Source organism: Opisthorchis viverrini, assembly GCF_000715545.1.
Source record: "Opisthorchis viverrini unplaced genomic scaffold opera_v5_170, whole genome shotgun sequence".
NCBI lineage: Eukaryota > Metazoa > Platyhelminthes > Trematoda > Opisthorchiida > Opisthorchiidae > Opisthorchis > Opisthorchis viverrini.
This window is the reverse complement of record NW_008751826.1, coordinates 447,173-464,204: the sequence shown is the minus strand read 5'-3', so window position 1 is coordinate 464,204 and position 17,032 is coordinate 447,173. Positions and strand designations below refer to the sequence as shown.

Here is a 17,032-nt window from a genome sequence, read left to right as displayed (position 1 = left end):
TGTGCTCTCAGGCCTTTTTCAGTTTGTCTTTCTGTTGGGTTGATGTATCCGTAAATCATCAAAGTTCGCTGATTATATTCCTGTAACTTACCCATGTTACTTATCTACTTGTGGAATATGTCGTCTATTCCACTATCCCTTGAGGTTCCGTGATTCTGCGTGCACCAATATGGTTACACCAAAATGACCTCTGTCATTCTGCTACACATGTTGACCCTCTTAACTTACCGTTTCCTGATTGGGAGACAGTTCTTTGGATGAGGTTCGATAGCTCCGCATTGAAAACTGCACTTGACTTTTGTCCCTGCATTCCTATACCAACGGTAGATAGTCCTGAACTGGACTCAGAATCGCATAGGTCACCAGGTATCGCTGCGTCTGAGTCCTCGTGCCTATCTCTCATTCGCCCCTGTGCCATCGGGATCGTCTCATTGATGCTTAGAACATGTGGAGACGAAAAGCTTATTGACTCGGTTTCATCAACCACTGAAGTGCTTTGATTTGTCCTTAATTGTTCACTTTGATGGACACTTCTTGGGGAACTACGTTCGAACCCGTAGTCGATTAGAGTTGGTGGCACAGTTTTGCTGCATGAGCTCGGAGAAGCCAAACAACCACGAAAAACATGGCTTTCTGTTACATTCCCACGGTGATTTTCGTCACTGGACTTTTCCACCGTCGTATGAAATCCGCACCGATAATTTATTGGGGCCTGATCAGTTGTGGGCATGGAGTTGACTTTGGAGTTGCTCGATATCGAAATCTTCGAGCGGTTTGTTTCTGCTGGAAAGGGGATGTCTAAGGTAGAAGTTAATGAAATGGGACGGTATTTGCAGGTTTCGTCTGGAGGTAATATTGTTGGCTTCGGTCTAGCATTGAACTCAGCACTCTTTTGACAGAATCCTTCTGTGCTGAAATTTGGTGCCATAGTCGGTCTGGATCTTGCTCCTGTCCGTGCTATAGACTTGCTGACCTCATACTGATCTGCATGGTTAGGATACCATGGCTTTGCTGGACAGGTAGAATGAAGCTTAGGATGAGTCGCAGAGTCATACCTCATTGTCCGTGGAACGTAATTTTCTGCAATGGGGCTTGACAATTCACCGTAAAATTGGAGTTTTGCCTCCGTTTGTCGTCTGCGCCAGTCAACAGCTGTGGAGAAGTCTTGGTGATATTCATTCCCTTGTACATCCAACGCATTCGAGCTCGCTCGCCTGCGGTTTGGGTGGAGTGTTGGATTTCCGCATCTCACTGTGGAGCATTCCGTGTTCGTCCATCCTCTCACAACCGCATGATTTTCTTCATTATCGTTGCTGCATACCCTGGTGTTGCCCATCTTTTGACCAGTGTTTCTTAAGCACCCGTGTAACTGTTGTTTCGTAATACAAGATATGCTATTAAACAGCCGACCTGATGGTGAGTACGGTTCTGCACAACTAGTATTTTTCACGTAACCCATCTCCTTGTCTTGAGTCAGTTTTGATTCCGACTGGGCTAAATCCGATCTTGGCTCTCTGGAATTAGAGCGCTGATTCCTTGCCTTATGTCGCTTCATTGCTACTCTCTGTCTCTTGTATTGGTTTCGAAGCAATTCTGCTGTAGTGGTCAAAGTGTTTAGCAGAGTCATAGTCACCTTTTGCAATTCTGACGTTTCACTCAGCGTCCGTGTTGTCGAACTTGTTTCGTCTGACTGATCTTCGACACCGGGTTTTTCTAAACTCACCTTTTCAGGATAATCCAACTCACTTGGTGCTCGAGGTGTTCCGCACATCTCACATATAGAAAGAACTCCCTCCTGCACACCGGTTGCAGTGATTGGGCGTGCTGGGCGTTGTTTTCCCGAGTGTGGCTTAACTGTTCCACTTTTCAGCCGACTAGTGCTATAATGTCGTTTATTTGTGCCATATGGGAGTTCAAGGTCGGTTTGTCGAAGTGCTTTCTCACCGCTGAGACCTCTGTAATGGTGACGTCTCCTGTGTCGATAATGATGTAAACTATGAGACCATTCAGAGTCCTCATGACCTTCGAGCTGGTCTTTTGCAACGGAAGTGCCAATAAATTCAGTGTCCACTTCAACGTCACGAGTCTGAGGCTGCGAGTTAAATTCCTGATTCTTGTCCGGCTCAGGCTGATGAATAAATGGCTTTTGTGGATTAATCTCTTGTTCACTCGGGCTTTCAAAGGAAGTAGTTCCCACCTGGTCTACGAGGTAAGGTGGCACAGTCGATGATTCTGACAGCCCAGGTTCTTCTGCTAGCTCGTTCTCAGCCGAAGGAGTTAGTTGCATATTCAACATTTTGCCCACAATGTGACCTGAAAGCCTCTTTGCCTCTTCTTTATATAGGAATGTTGAATCCTCAGCTAGAGTGTTTGGGCGAATTTTGGGAAAAGATAAAAAAAATTAAGCATTATGTGTGTCCTTTGTATTTGCATTTTAAACTGACATGTTCAGGAGGAAAATTTTTTCAAATAAAAAGTACCCAAGCAACACTGCCGCCTAATATGCACACGAGAAGTCGTCACATAGTCATCAAGTACTGAAAACTTGCCAGAGGAAAAAATACTAAATGCACGTAGGATCCGGTTTATGATAGACGCAAATCAAAATCGCACACCAGACAATCGCGAAGAAGAAGTGGAACTCGATTTCCGAACCATGACTTGTAACAGCCCGACTTCTCGACACAGCCTGTACCGTCACACCTGGGGTGAACATCTACACTAAGAACAGCTAGCTGCCATTAGCAGTCCGTGACCACAGTCTGTCGAAAGGCAACCAATTCTCGCTGGTTATCTGGGCCCGACTGACGCACCAGTTGCTCCAACCTTAGGCTGCCACTCTATTCGGGCTTACTCGCAGTGAGGATCCTTCAGAATACAGCGTGACAAGGGTTAGTAAACTTATTCGATTTCGTTTGACTTTGATTGGATCACCTTACATATTCGGTTCACGCTGTTCCCCCAGCCCTTAAGCTTATGGGACCTAGCAGTGAGGTAACCGGCACACAATCGTTGTGTGACTTGTCACTGAGTGTTGAACGTATCTGACAAGTTACGATGAAAACCGAAATTTTTTCCTGAAAAACGAGGTGAGGTGGGCGCAACTAGCAAATGCTTTGGATAGTGCAACTACAGACTGTAAGTTGTGCACGGAGAATAGCGTGTAGTAGAGATCAGTCTCACAATGACTTCCAGTTTTTCAATGGTCCTCAGTAGTTTGATCAGATTGGGGAATTTTTAGCTGAGGTTCCATCGTGCAATTGATGCTCATCTACACTGAGAAGCCGAAAAGCACTGCATAGCTGTCATCTTTACTGCAAATCTCCTGAGAGTTTAGAACCCGAGATCACGTGGATTGTAGCTGAAACGCCTAATCGTTTGTCCACGATCGGCTGATCAGTGTGATCAAATCGCACTTTTCAATGGATCCTCCATGCGAATAGGTCGCTTTCGATTCTTCAGAGAAGGAAAACAATATTTGGAACTCGCCAAATTCGACGGGGACATTATGGTGGTTATGCACTAGCAACAATGTATTGGAAATGTACTGGAAACTTTGTAATCGGACTGAATTGTGACCTAAGCTATAAATAAGTTTAGCATGGCGTCCAAGGACATACAAATCCCAGTAGACTACTAAAACAACCCCATAGAAACGTAATTATCAATCGAGTTCTATTGGTGCCCATGCGGTATTCACAAGGTCGCCATCTAAAACGTGACCAATTGGGGCTCGATTTTACTTGCCATCGTAGATGTATAGTTTGTGGAACAACGTGACTTACTTCGCCGATGGACACATTGTGACACTATCATTCTAAAAGTCGCATTCACCAGTGTGCCAAGATGTGAATATTGATATGGATGGCAACTAAACAGTGGATGTAGCCCTCTGGATTCGAAAGATCTAGTAGTGTTTTATCGCCTTTCCGACGACAGCTTCCATTTTTCAACGAGCACCGGATGTTGCGTTCAAGGTGTTTGTGGGCGAGTTTCATGGAAACATACATAGATCCCAACCCACCTACTCAAAATGTACAAGTCCGGGAAATAGGGGAAGGTATTGAACTGGTATGAGATGGATAAACATAAGCTGAGTAGCACGTGGGCTGGAAAAGGGCATTTTTCTTGGAGCAAAGTTAGACTATTCCTTCATAGGTGGTGCCTGTGGGCGCTAGTCTGAGTTTTGAATGTATCCCACGTCCCACCCCTCACCTTCATTGGTGCGCACAGGTCGACCAACGCGAGAACAGACATTCAGCCTGGTCACCAGGCTTTTAACCGGTTTGTCAAATGATACGGTGTGAGTACCGACCACCGATAGTTGAATTAGGGGTAGAATATCTCCTCTTAGCACACCCTGGCACCAGTAGGTCGGGCACATAACCTTTAAAGTTGTGTGCCGCCTCCTGATGGTGATTATCAATCTTTTTGGAATCCGTGAGACACATCAGCGTGTTGGTTGGATAAGACTTCAAAAGTCTGTGGTTGGGTATCTGAGTGGACGAGTATTGTGAGACCGGAATGGAGAAACCCATGTCAAAATGTTATCCGTACGCTCACTGAGATCATCGCAAGGTTATTCTTAGATGCTTTTTGAATAATATCGGCAGGATACGTTTCTGGAAACCCCCCAGTAAGAGACTAGCATTGGTGACTCATCTTCGAAATTTCGTCAGTCCATTCAAGCGAGTTTAGTCTCCGAAACTACGGTTCACTGATCGATAGAAGTGCACCCCGTTGTATTCATTCGTAACAGAAATTTCAAGAAAAACACAGCTAGTCCCAAAATTCTGTGCGACATCTCATCTCACTCTGTAGGATAAAAAAACTCTCAAAGTACGGACGGTTCTGCCAGAGCTCAGTTTGAATAACAAACTAAAAAATATAGAACTGGTTTTCCGTTTGTTTTCATTCAAGACAGCCTGTCTTAGGTGGGATATCCGGCACATAGACTACTTGTGAAGTGTGAACTCTAAAATTGAGTATTGTCGAAGCTAATGGACAATACTTTTTTATCGTTTGAGCAGTGTTCCAGAATACCGTTCGCTCTGGTGGATTCACTGAGCTTGATCTTTAATTTTTGAATGTCTTGTCAACATTCGAGCAAAAGGTTGACGATTCTCTGATTCGTTACTGGTCCAGTCTAGATTTTGCTGCGTTGTGATCGGATTTGTGCAACCCGACGAGCATGAGGAATGATACAGAACAGTCAAACCCACCTATCCATAGCTGCAACGGTGACTGCTCCTTAACTCTTGACGGGAAACTTGCCGATCAGAGGCCAGGCTCTGCGGATAAATTGTTTAGCCTTGTCGCCTGGAAAGCGCACCTTGTAGAGCCCACCTAGTTGAAGCCATAGTGAACAATTTTACAGCACTCTTCCAACCACTCAGTTAGCTAACTTGCAACACGGGCACATCTTACCGAACTAAATCGTTAACTTACTGAGTTTCTCTTCCTGACTTTGCTTTCGTCCATGCACATCATCGTCTTCAGGTTCTACGCGGTCACTCCCTTTGTCCGGTTCGTCTGTTTGTCCAACGTCTACCTGAATTTCCTCACCGACAGTTGGGGATACACCTGGGATCGCTTCGTCAACCATGGCATCCCTGTCCTCTTTTTCCACCTCCTCTTCAACAATCCGACTGCCTGGTAACGCTTTAATAACGAATATGGTGGATTTAAAATGTTCATGGCAACAAAACTGAACGAACTACGATCAGGACATAACATTCTGATGATGGGGTTCTCGTCCGTTTGATAGAGATGAACCCTCTGAGCGATCCACTAGATTACCCGCTGCTCCAAGCTGGGAAGAAATAGCCTACTGACTGTAAGGCTTTTATCCCCAGAATGGGCAGTCCTGAAATCTGGAAAAAATCTAGTCAGGGTTTGGAGGCTTACATTTCGCGAGACAAAGAATTGGTTGCACAGCACGACAAGGGCCTGAAAATATTGGGTATATAGTCCTTGTTAGTTGGGCTGTTTCATCCTGATTTAATGTTTCGGTTTTAATGTTGAGGTAATCGAGCTGACTTCAATATGTTGGAATTCCGTCACTCAAGTTCCGGTATTACCTTGAAGGTCGTTGAATTAGAAGAAATCGCATAACTAGGCCGTCTGCGAGTGGCTCCCCGCTGACCTATGCATTGGTGGTGTAGGAACGATGAGGCGTTTTGTGAGACAACGGGTATCTGCTTGCTCATCAAAACAACAAGTCCTTCCTTCCCAGGAATGGCTGGTTCGATGCGATGATCCCTCAAAGCGCACTCTCGATCATCCACCAGTTTATCTTGGCGATTAATCCTATGTTGGACTAGACCTATTAACAGGAGATCGATGCGTAGTGGAATACAAAATTCAAGGTTTTACCGCCTACAATTACACCTATGTTGATTCGCTAGCTCTGATTTTGATTTCACCGGGAACCCTAATGCCTGCTGCATGAAGCATCATATCATAAAATCATTCATTATCAGTCACACCTTCATCATCAACAGCAGCGGCATTTTCACCATCGTAATCAAGAGTGAAAGCAACGCCAAGCTGTGCGCGCACATTTTCTCCGCTATTTTGGCTTGGGCAACTTAAGGGTGTAATTTATCCTTCCGACGCTTAGTTCAGCGACACAGCACCTCTTCAGCCATACATTTCGGGCGAAACCTGCAAAACACTCGCCTGGTTTCTTAGGCATAGTCTTCTGCCTCATACAGGAAGCTAAACAGCTCGATCCCGGGTTGTACTCTGATACTGGCAGTGTCTGTCAAATTGGCACAACTTTTGGCCTACTTAATTTGTCTTCACTTTCTGTCCATACATAGGACGACCCCGGAACAAGCATGCAACATCCGATTACGATCAGTCAGATCTCATACCAACTGCAGTATGTCCGCATATTACAATATTTTTACCTGGTGAGGCAATGACTCGCGGTGTGAACAACGCATCCCTGGAACTGGAAGCTGTCCACTGCTTGGAGTGCAGCAAACTTTCATAGCTACATCTTTGAGTGGATGCACTTAGTTCGGTACAAGTCTGCATCTAAAATACAGTTTTACTCTTCTCATAGATTAGTCCCATCATAATTAATCCGGTTAGCAAAGTGCTCAGCTATTGTGATTGGGGCAGGTGGAACACTCTTCAGTGTCCAGCACGGTGAACTAAGTCACCTTTTGAGTACTGATCACTGTTTGAGTTGTTTGGGGTGAAATTGGACGAACTCGAATGTGGCTAACTTAAATGAATTTGTATTCCCTAAATAAATTTTGGAAAAAATGGGATAGAGCATCCCATTCTCTGAATGATTTCCCATAGGTACTGAGTTCATCTCTATCTGAGAGGCTAACCCCGAACAATTTAGCTCTCGGTCGATTCGACCGACAAGGAACCCAGATCCCAGTAAGCTCGATACCTTTCCAGTTCATAATACAACTTGCTCTTTTTGATTTTCGCTTACTCGCTTAAGAGATTTCTGATTCAAACTTCCTTGATTCCAGGCAGTATGTCACCCAGTTTAAAACGATTGCACCGTCACATCCTTCAGTACCGTCAAGAGTTCCATCAGCCAGCCTCCCATTTAAAATTAGATTTTTCCACTGCGCACAATCTCAGGTGACCTCGCATTCTGAATACTAACTCAGAAAGGCCAAATTACTTTTTTCGTTGAAGCAGTCGATGACTGCAAACATAGAGAGATTAACCAAAGCATAATCATATATAAGTATATAACCAAGTTATATAAGTTATAACCAAGCATCAAGTTATGTGGGACCAAACCGAGGTTGGGCCAATCACAATCGAATACGACTGAACTTTGACAGAAGCACTAGAAAAGTAGCTAGAGATACCGTTCTGGCTTAGTATAACATCAAGGCTCTTTATCTTCAAAGTATGTTGTCCATTAATTTAACCACCACTTCCGCAACATAACAAATGCCATCACGAGCCTTATATTTTTTCCCGTCATTCCTACTCATTCGTGCACAAACCTTATGGTTGCTTTGGCTAGGTTGGATCCCCAAATACACTTCAGGCAACGGGGTAGTACGAGGGATTTGGTTTCAATGGTTCTAGTATCAGAAAATGTTTCAGACAAACCTGACCGACTCTGGTATTCGGTTTAAGCGCCCAAACCAAATTTTCCATTCCTTCAAACATTTATGCTGACTTTGTGCTACTTATCAACAACCAGTAGTACCACTTCATCGAGAAATGTTTAAGAGCAGCTGTCAGCTGGTGGTGCCACAAGACTCACGTAATGCTTCAAAGGCACATATGGTCAAGTACAGAGAACCAAACTCGATAGGGTATGGATGATTGGACATAAGCGGCGTTCTACTTCAGGCAAGTAGGGAAAATCCTCAGGTTTATCATTAAAACCCCAACTCGACATATTCAAAATACCTATAAGTAGTTACGGGTTTGTACTGTGTTATTTCCGCGTCACTCGTCTATACAGCGCTTTTCCTGTCCTCTCACTCCAGTTGGTGTTCTCGACCTTGGCAAGGTTGTGATTCCTGACTTTCCACATGTGATCATGCTATCACGTCTTAACAGCGGAACACGTTTTCAACTTTCATAAAGCAAACTACGGACGAGGTCGTTGACAACATACGAGTGATTTCGCACTTCTTCGGGCTCATCTGGAAGACGCAGTTCCTGTTTTCCTCTCAATCAACCTTATGTCCTAGTTGGATACAAAATTGCGTGGAACTTGACAAATACACTCATTTGCATATCAATCTGGTTTGCACGGGAGACCCACCTGAATTCCTCATGTATGATATACCTCAACTGAATTTGCTGTATAAAGACCGATCATGCTTCATTTGATAAAACATTAGAGATATCGCAGTGTACTTTGGTTTGAAAATGAGTTTGTTTGTAAAATTTCATGCAACTTATGTTCCACTAAAACACAAGATTCACTGCGGGGACTGCGCCTACCTGATGAACCCTAATAAGGGAGAAACCGGGTTTTCGAAGAGATTCCAGCTGCTTTGTGAGTAGTTTACTTTGTGAAAATATGCTGCGGTATCTAAAATGTCGTACGAACTGAGTTGGCTTTTGTGTAGCTCACACTCCTCTTGTGTTATGAATCAAATGATTTCTTAAACAACCATATATTCCCTTGTATGATAGGCAAATGAGCCAGCGAAATCATGTGTGTTGGGGTCTCCAGTATAATATCGTTCACTTAGCAGTATAACAGATACACCCTAAAAGTCCTCCACAAATGACTAGATGACTTACAGCTATGCTCTTCATAAGTTTGGCTGCGCGACTCCATACCGCTTTGTCCAGACTTGGTGTGATCACTTCCTTCCCCTGTTTCGGAGGTTTGTCTGACTGGTGCAGTTATTCCTGGCACCTCAGCCAACACAGGTTGTACCCCTGGGATTTCTGTCCAAACTTCTTCCTTCGCCTCAGTTATTAGAGGCCTATCTAGAGCTGTAGAAAAGCAAAAAATTCATGTACACATATGTAAAAGTGAGTGGGTTGGAAACGCACGAAAACCTGGTTGAAAGGCAAAAGTTGACACAAATTAACATGGTAACTACTACCTTAGTGAGCTCTCAGTTCAGGTACAGTACTCGCTCAATTCTCCGGAATTTCGTCATTTAAAATGTTTTTCTGATTACTAGCCGTAGTGATTTCAGGCGATGGGTGCCCATTTCATGTTCCGAGGGGATACGGATAGATCAAACTTTGACGGGGGGTTCTGGGCCATTTTAAAGCAATTCACACAATTCACTACCAACCTGTGAGTAGCCAAGAAGGCCAAGTCGGCCTCTCGTTTGGCAGAACTTAATGTCCTGGTAACAAGTTGGGCTCTGAAAAATCAAATTAAGCCAACACCAGTGGATTGGAACCACATATGCGACTCAAAAGTGAATTCCTAGTTCAAATGGCCCGCCGAGATGCATGGTTATAGGAAGGGCTGCCGTCGCCCTTTTTAGTACGTTGCTTTTCAATTTGAACTGGTACCAGACCTCGTCGATATCGCATAACCAACGAGTGGGAGTATCCCATGTTTTGCCACTCCATGCCCGTTAATTGCGCTGTTGCCCAACAAGACAGGCAATCGTGATGCTACAGCATACGGTGAAAAGCCAATGTCAGTAATCACTCCCATTTTGTAGGAAATCACTAAACCAGTCAGCCTAGGTTGTATTCATCAATGTTGCCTGAATTCCGTATCGATGTTTTGCAAAAAAAATATTCTCAGAACTTTCAAAATCGCGGTGCCTCTGACTTTGTTCTTCCCGTGGAGTCGTGGGGCTAAACTTCCTTAAAAAACATCTACCTCATGATAAAACAGTAAACCCTTACTGTCTAGACGTAACACACTATTATTGTTCACAACCCACGGACCGGTTTTGCCCTGTTGGGGCTCATCAAGTAGACCCAGTCCCCAGGTTTCCGTCAACATTTAAACTCAGATTGGTCAACCCTTACTGTCTAGACGTAACACACTTATTGTTCGACAACCCACGACCGGTTTTGCCCTGTTGGGGCTCATCAAGTAGACCCAGTCCCCAGGTTTCCGTCAACATTTAAACTCAGATTGGTCAAATTTCCACAAATTTTGACAGAATTCTCACCTATATCTGGCAGAATCATAAACGAGGGATTCAGCCGGATTCAGTTGAGCAAAGCCTCTTGTTCAACAACCTGAAAAACTAGCGCGAGAGGTGACTGAAGGCGGTGCATGGTGATATATCTCACCGAACTCGATTGTGCGATGGTTCGGGTATGACCACCCGCTTGATGTGCTCAGGTAGGTGGGAAGTGACGGAGCTGCAGCACGAAGACCAGTGTGTGTGATTTCTAGTCTTGTCTCATAAATAATGTTTGTACTAACGTCTTCCCCTTGAATTATCCAAAGTTGAATTTGAGGACAACAACAACTCCTTGCGAAGGTATGCCAGTTTCTCCGCATCGACAGCCTTTGGGAAAACACCATACAGTTCACTCTGCCTGGTAACCTTATCTTCTCCGCATCATCTCTCTGTCTCTCCGTAGTTTTGTGTCATTTTAGACAGGGGACAACTAGATATAACCAATCAGGCTAAGATGAACAGGTGAGTTTTAGGAGAATAAAAGGAATAATACGAGTCGGTAACATGTGGCATCCGGTTTTGTCCTTTCAGGAAATTAGCTATTCAGTTAGGAAAACGGTCTTTGTCAATGCCCTCGTGTCACAGGACATTACTCTGTGGTTTATGCCGTCAAGTGCCTGATCGGGGCATGACGATATCTTATGTCACATTGTTGTTACCTCAAAACTTGTCAAACCTGAATAGGTAGGTACAAAACTATATTCAGGATATCGCAGTCCAAGTTGATACACAGATGGTCCAATCTTTTCCTTCGCTAAGTTTTCAACAGTCTTGACCAAGAATGCTGTCAACCACACGACGTAGGGGTCGCGTGTAACGTAGGCAAAAGTTTTGTGTGAAAAACTCTGAGGATCCCCCATACCCATTTGCACCACACTTTAACCCTAGCTCTAGAGGCATGCCACAAGAAATAGAGACATTCTTGTGCCACCCAAAAATAAAGACCTATGATGCAGTAGGATCGCGTTTCCAAATAGACTGGTGGGATTACCAGCTACAAGTACCGCAATGGGAACAACGTCCGTGTATGAAATCCATCTTCACATTCTGCCTAACACTGAATAGCTTCGTGATATTGCACTGGAGGCCCAAATTAGGGACGATTAACTACTTCATCGGGTGACCTCAACTCAGATATTGAATTCTGTCCCGATGATCTGCACACTTGCTGCTTTTGCATTCGTATGACACGCTTTTTCATTAAAATCTTATTTCAGCTTGACAATACCAACTCCATCGATAAGTCCGCTATTAACGCCTAAAAATATGTCTCTGTTTAGTCAATCTGAGAGACAGTGTTCTATCTAGATCTAGATGGTAAAACATGTTCTCTTCGTGTGGTATTCACAACCTAATGACAACTTACCACTATGGTCTTCGTAACTTTGCCTAGGTGACTGCACCTCGCTTTTGTCAAATTTTGTATCAGAACTCTCTAATTTTTTCTCATCTGTATCTACAAAAGGAGCGAACGCTTCACCCAATGGTTCTTCTGCACCGTAAAGTGGTGGTCCTTCCGGGAGCTCTGCACGAACTTTATCATGTCCCTCGACTTGCTGACCTTTGGAAACCTCTTCCGGCTTTCCAACGAAAGGCTCTGTGTTGTAAACAGGTGGTTCCTCCGAGAGCTCTACAGGGACTTCGTCTTCTCCCTCAACTTGCTGACCTTTATAAACCTCTTCCGGCTTTCCAACGAAAGGCTCTGTGTTGTAAACAGGTGGTTCCTCCGAGAGCTCTACAGGGACTTCGTCTTCTCCCTCAACTTGCTGACCTTTATAAACCTCTTCCGGCTTTCCAACGAAAGGCTCTGTGTTGTAAACAGGTGGTTCCTCCGAGAGCTCTACAGGGACTTCGTCTTCTCCCTCAACTTGCTGACCTTTATAAACCTCTTCCGGCTTTCCAACGAAAGGCTCTGTGTTGTAAACAGGTGGTTCCTCCGAGAGCTCTACAGGGACTTCGTCTTCTCCCTCAACTTGCTGACCTTTATAAACCTCTTCCGGCTTTCCAACGAAAGGCTCTGTGTTGTAAACAGGTGGTTCCTCCGAGAGCTCTACAGGGACTTCGTCTTCTCCCTCAACTTGCTGACCTTTATAAACCTCTTCCGGCTTTCCAACGAAAGGCTCTGTGTTGTAAACAGGTGGTTCCTCCGAGAGCTCTACAGGGACTTCGTCTTCTCCCTCAACTTGCTGACCTTTATAAACCTCTTCCGGCTTTCCAACGAAAGGCTCTGTGTCATAAACGGGTGGTTCTTCCGAGAGCTCTGCAGGAACTTCATCTTGTCCCTCAACTTGCTGACCTTTAGAAACCTCTTCCGGTTTTCCAACGAAAGGCTCTATGTCGTAAACAGGTGGTTTCTCCGATAGCTCTACAGGGACTTCTTCTTGCTCATCAACTTGCTGACCTCCAGAAGCCTCTTCCGGCTTTCCGGTATGTGATTCTGAATGGTCATTTTGCGAGGATAAGACATTTAGTTGCCCCGTGACCATCTGTTCGACACCCGACTGTGAAGTGAAAACGAGATCGTTTTCCACATGGCTTTCTTTACCCTTCACTGCCGATGGATCGGTGTTTACTTCAACCTGATCAGGCATGATATCCGACTGGGCTACTTCGGGTTCCTTACAAGATTCTGCTGCCATTGCCAACCGTGGCGTTTGTATCATCATCGTGTCTTTTGGCCTGCTGACGTGGGCTGTCAATTCTATTTGTGTATCCTCTGCCACATCCAAGTCAGCCATGATCCGAAGACTTAATCCTGAATTTGTTTGAGGCTGTATTTGTTCCAATCCACCCATTCCGGAAGCCTGATTTTCTATTTCTTGCAGCGCGACGGACTTCGTTTGGTCTACACCTATGTCGGATGCCTTCACCTCCCCAACAATTAGATTTGTGGGTTCTGGGCCAGCACAAATCGATCCTATCGCTTGTTGTAAAGTCTGCTCACGAGTGATCGTCTGACTTCCTATAATTTCCACCACGCTTCCATCCTGTGTTGTTGGAGGTTCAGATTGTCTCTCTTCAAGTGTTTGTTTCTGCTCATTCATCAGAGTGGGAGTGTCATGCTTTCTTGATTCGGTCGATGACGGCAAGGCTTGATGTACTGTGGCTCCATCCTGCTTAGGTACACTTCCGAGGCCAGAAAACCATTCGCGAATGACTATGGATTGCATTTGATTTGCTTGAGGTTGGGTCGTGTTATCTGTTACAGGGCTAAACTTATTAGTATCATCCTTGATTTCATCAAGCACACCAGTTTTCCCCACTGGAGAGTCCACCAGATTTGTTTGAACGCGACTGTTTGTTGTGACGTGCCATTGTTTGGCCACATTTTCTTTATCGGATGATGACTTAGCTTTCGGTGTACTAGTGGGTGACACTACTCCCAGTTCGCCTAAAGGCACGGGACTTACTCTATTTTCAACCAGTAGATTGCATTCAGGTGAAGAGTTGTCAAACTGTACCCATGTTTGGATATTAATTCCTGGGCCATGGTTGAATAACGTTGACTTGGCTAGATTACCTACTTGGAGTGACATAGAAACTGTAGGTATCGGGCTAGTTGCAGGCACTCGTTCTGTTTGATAAGGGGATGTCTGACGATCAGGTTCCTGATCGTGGGGCGATGATTCATTGTTCTGCTGTTCAAAAATACACATTGAAGATAAGCGAATAGGCCAAGCGACCACGGTATCATGCGATACCACAACCTTCTCCAACAAATCTACTTGAATTTCTTTCGTTAACCTGGCACGTCCTTCATAACCCATGTGCTGTGGTTCGTATCTCGGAAATTGACTTTCATGTGTAATTCCAGAATTCATCCCATCGTTTTCCAAAGGTATCTTGTCGGTCTTTGGTTCCGCTACCTCTATACCTTCAGCTGTTTTCATTTTTAGACTCAAACTCTCGTGTGAGAGGCAAGAGAATAAAAATAGTCACTTTTGTTCTGTATATGTCCACCCTAATCCAGTAGATCGATTCTTGGCTCTTACCTGATGTCGTTTGAAAGCAATGCGATCGATTGTGGCCCAGTTCTGCTCAACACTGCACACGGTAGTAGTCAGAGGCGTATTCTGTGTTCACTTAGAAGAGTTCTTATGAACTGGTGTCGACAAAAAATGTTCCCAATCCCTTAATTCGTGACGTATCAACTGGCGGTTCATGTGAATCATTCGTCTCGACGGTGATTCAGTTCATTGGAAAATGCGTACCAAGGTTGGTTGCTGAATGTTCTGGAAGCCAAATCGGAACGTCGAGCGCTAATCCTACTGGCCTTAACTTCTCATATAATGGGTCCTGATTACTGGAAATTATTTTCGAGTAGTGATTTCCAGCACATGACCTCCGTTGACATTCGTTTTTTGGTCACTCATTCCGTAACTACGGACAAAAACTCATCTGAGACTAGCATTTTCGGTGACTTTTCTCTTTTAAGCTACTGGGGATTATGGAAGTTAACGACGTTGGGACTATTTGTGCTAGAATTGGTCTGGGTAGTTTTCTGTATGCGCCTCTCAGTGGACTTTACTTTCAGTTGATTTACTTGGGACCATTGAGTGCAGTCAGCCGCTTATACAAATGGTTCTTTTACAAATGAATTAAGTACAGAGGTTAGATGGAGGGAGGACTCTACACATTGCTTAGCCCAAGGTATTTTTTCCAGAACGGGGCAAAGTAGAAAGAGATTCTGAAGTTTCATCTTCCCACTACTATACACCATATACTATCAGTATGTCACAAAAATATAGAGAAACAAAACACCAACAGCGTGCTTCTTCAAGCTGATGAATGGGTTCTAAGGGCTAACGACCTGTTTTTTATACAAAAATATTGGAGTTGTCCTTCATACTTCTTTTTATATAAGCTTGAGTCCAAAACTTCAATTCAATTTTTCCACATAGTTTTCTAAATCCTCAAAATGGCCCGGTCAGTTGTCCGTATTCCACGTGATCCCAACTAGCTCTCAGTTTCGCAACACACTCCTCAAATTTCAGACAATTCCAAGTACCTTGCAAGTTTCTTTCGATTTTCTACTACACCCTCATGTTCCGGCCTTCAAAATCCAACATAATCTAACATGACATTCTTCGCATATACAGCACCGAAAACTTTTTAGGCCGTCCAATATGGTCCAGAATCGAAGCCCATGAAAATCGCTTTCTTCTCATTTCGCCTACATAATCATGCTTCTTCATGGGACCAGGCAGAAAATTCAGCAACATAGGTTCAGACCTGCAGTTTTACGAGCTTTCATCGATACAGTCGTTGATATATTCCAGGGGTGAGGGTACTTAGGCTTTGTAATGTCTTGGAATGACTAATGAAAATACCGAACAGTTAAAATGCTTTCTGGTTGTCTGCTTTCACCATAGTCATGAGGAGCCTCAGCTGGAACCTAGATACGACAGTTCGACTATTAAGTTTCCTTATAGTCGCTACGATTGAATGATGATGGGTCTCATAGTGATGCTATCTTAGGAACCACAGCCCAACATCGAATGAAGACTGTTTGTTGTACCCCGTTGATGAGAATTCCCCTCACTACAAAATCAGCATAAAAATATCATGCAGCGGATAGGTTATGTTCTGTTATATACGATGACTCGCCCGGGGACACGGAGCTGACAGGATGGAGTCCTATTTCCTGTTTGCAAAATGATTGAACACTTTTACCCTGATATCACGCACGCATGTACGGGTTAGTTTGTTCCTGAATGATGTTGGCCATCATTGTCATTGACAGCATGACATCGGTGTTCAACACCGATGCTTCGCTGCCGTACAACCATGTTTTATTTGAAAGCCTTATTGTAAAGAAGAGAGTAAAGGTGAACGGGAAACGGATTTAGTGCTACCTTACTACAAGCATTCAGGGGTGCCTACACCTCCACTCATGCAGGCAATCTGGATAGAAACTGACGACGAGAATGCCACCAACATCAGATGGAAGCCACATCTCAGGCACAGTGAGGATCACACGGTCCCCATCCTACCACAGACAGCACCCAAACGTTTTGTAATCCCCTTCATATTCCTCCGCCAGGACTTCTGACACTCCAAATCGGGCATGGAAAACAGCACTCCTTTTGGTAAACGATGGTTAAGCATAAACAACCGATGTCCCAACCAACGCAGCTTCTGGTGCTGGACACATTCTTCAATGGAAGTACCCGTTGCACAACCTAAAACTCTCTTTCTAATTGCCTCGTTATGGATACGCCGATACCAACCCACACGATCCATGGTTCTGAGATAACGATTTTCGAACACCTGAAGACGTCTCAGTTCCGCCGCCAGAAGAGGCCACGTTTCACAGTCATACAACATAATTGTCCGTACCGTAACCTGAAACACACGTTCCTTGAAATTCAGGGATATGGCGCTTTGGAGCCATAGGTAGCTCAAAT

The 17,032-nt window shown here is 44.4% G+C and overlaps 1 protein-coding gene across 1 annotated transcript in view; it reads right to left on the bottom strand.

The window, feature by feature from the left end:
- The window catches only part of T265_07405 (hypothetical protein), a gene marked incomplete at both ends in the record, with an annotated part of 28,177 nt that extends 13,568 nt beyond the window's left edge, over positions 1 to 14,609 (bottom strand). The window contains 4 exons of the mRNA XM_009172915.1: positions 229 to 2,361; positions 5,449 to 5,661; positions 9,256 to 9,453; positions 11,992 to 14,609. Of these exons, the coding sequence (XP_009171179.1) occupies positions 229 to 2,361; positions 5,449 to 5,661; positions 9,256 to 9,453; positions 11,992 to 14,515 (5,068 nt within the window). The remainder of the gene's footprint in view (positions 1 to 228; positions 2,362 to 5,448; positions 5,662 to 9,255; positions 9,454 to 11,991) is intronic.
- Between the last annotated feature and the right edge of the window lie 2,423 nt (positions 14,610 to 17,032).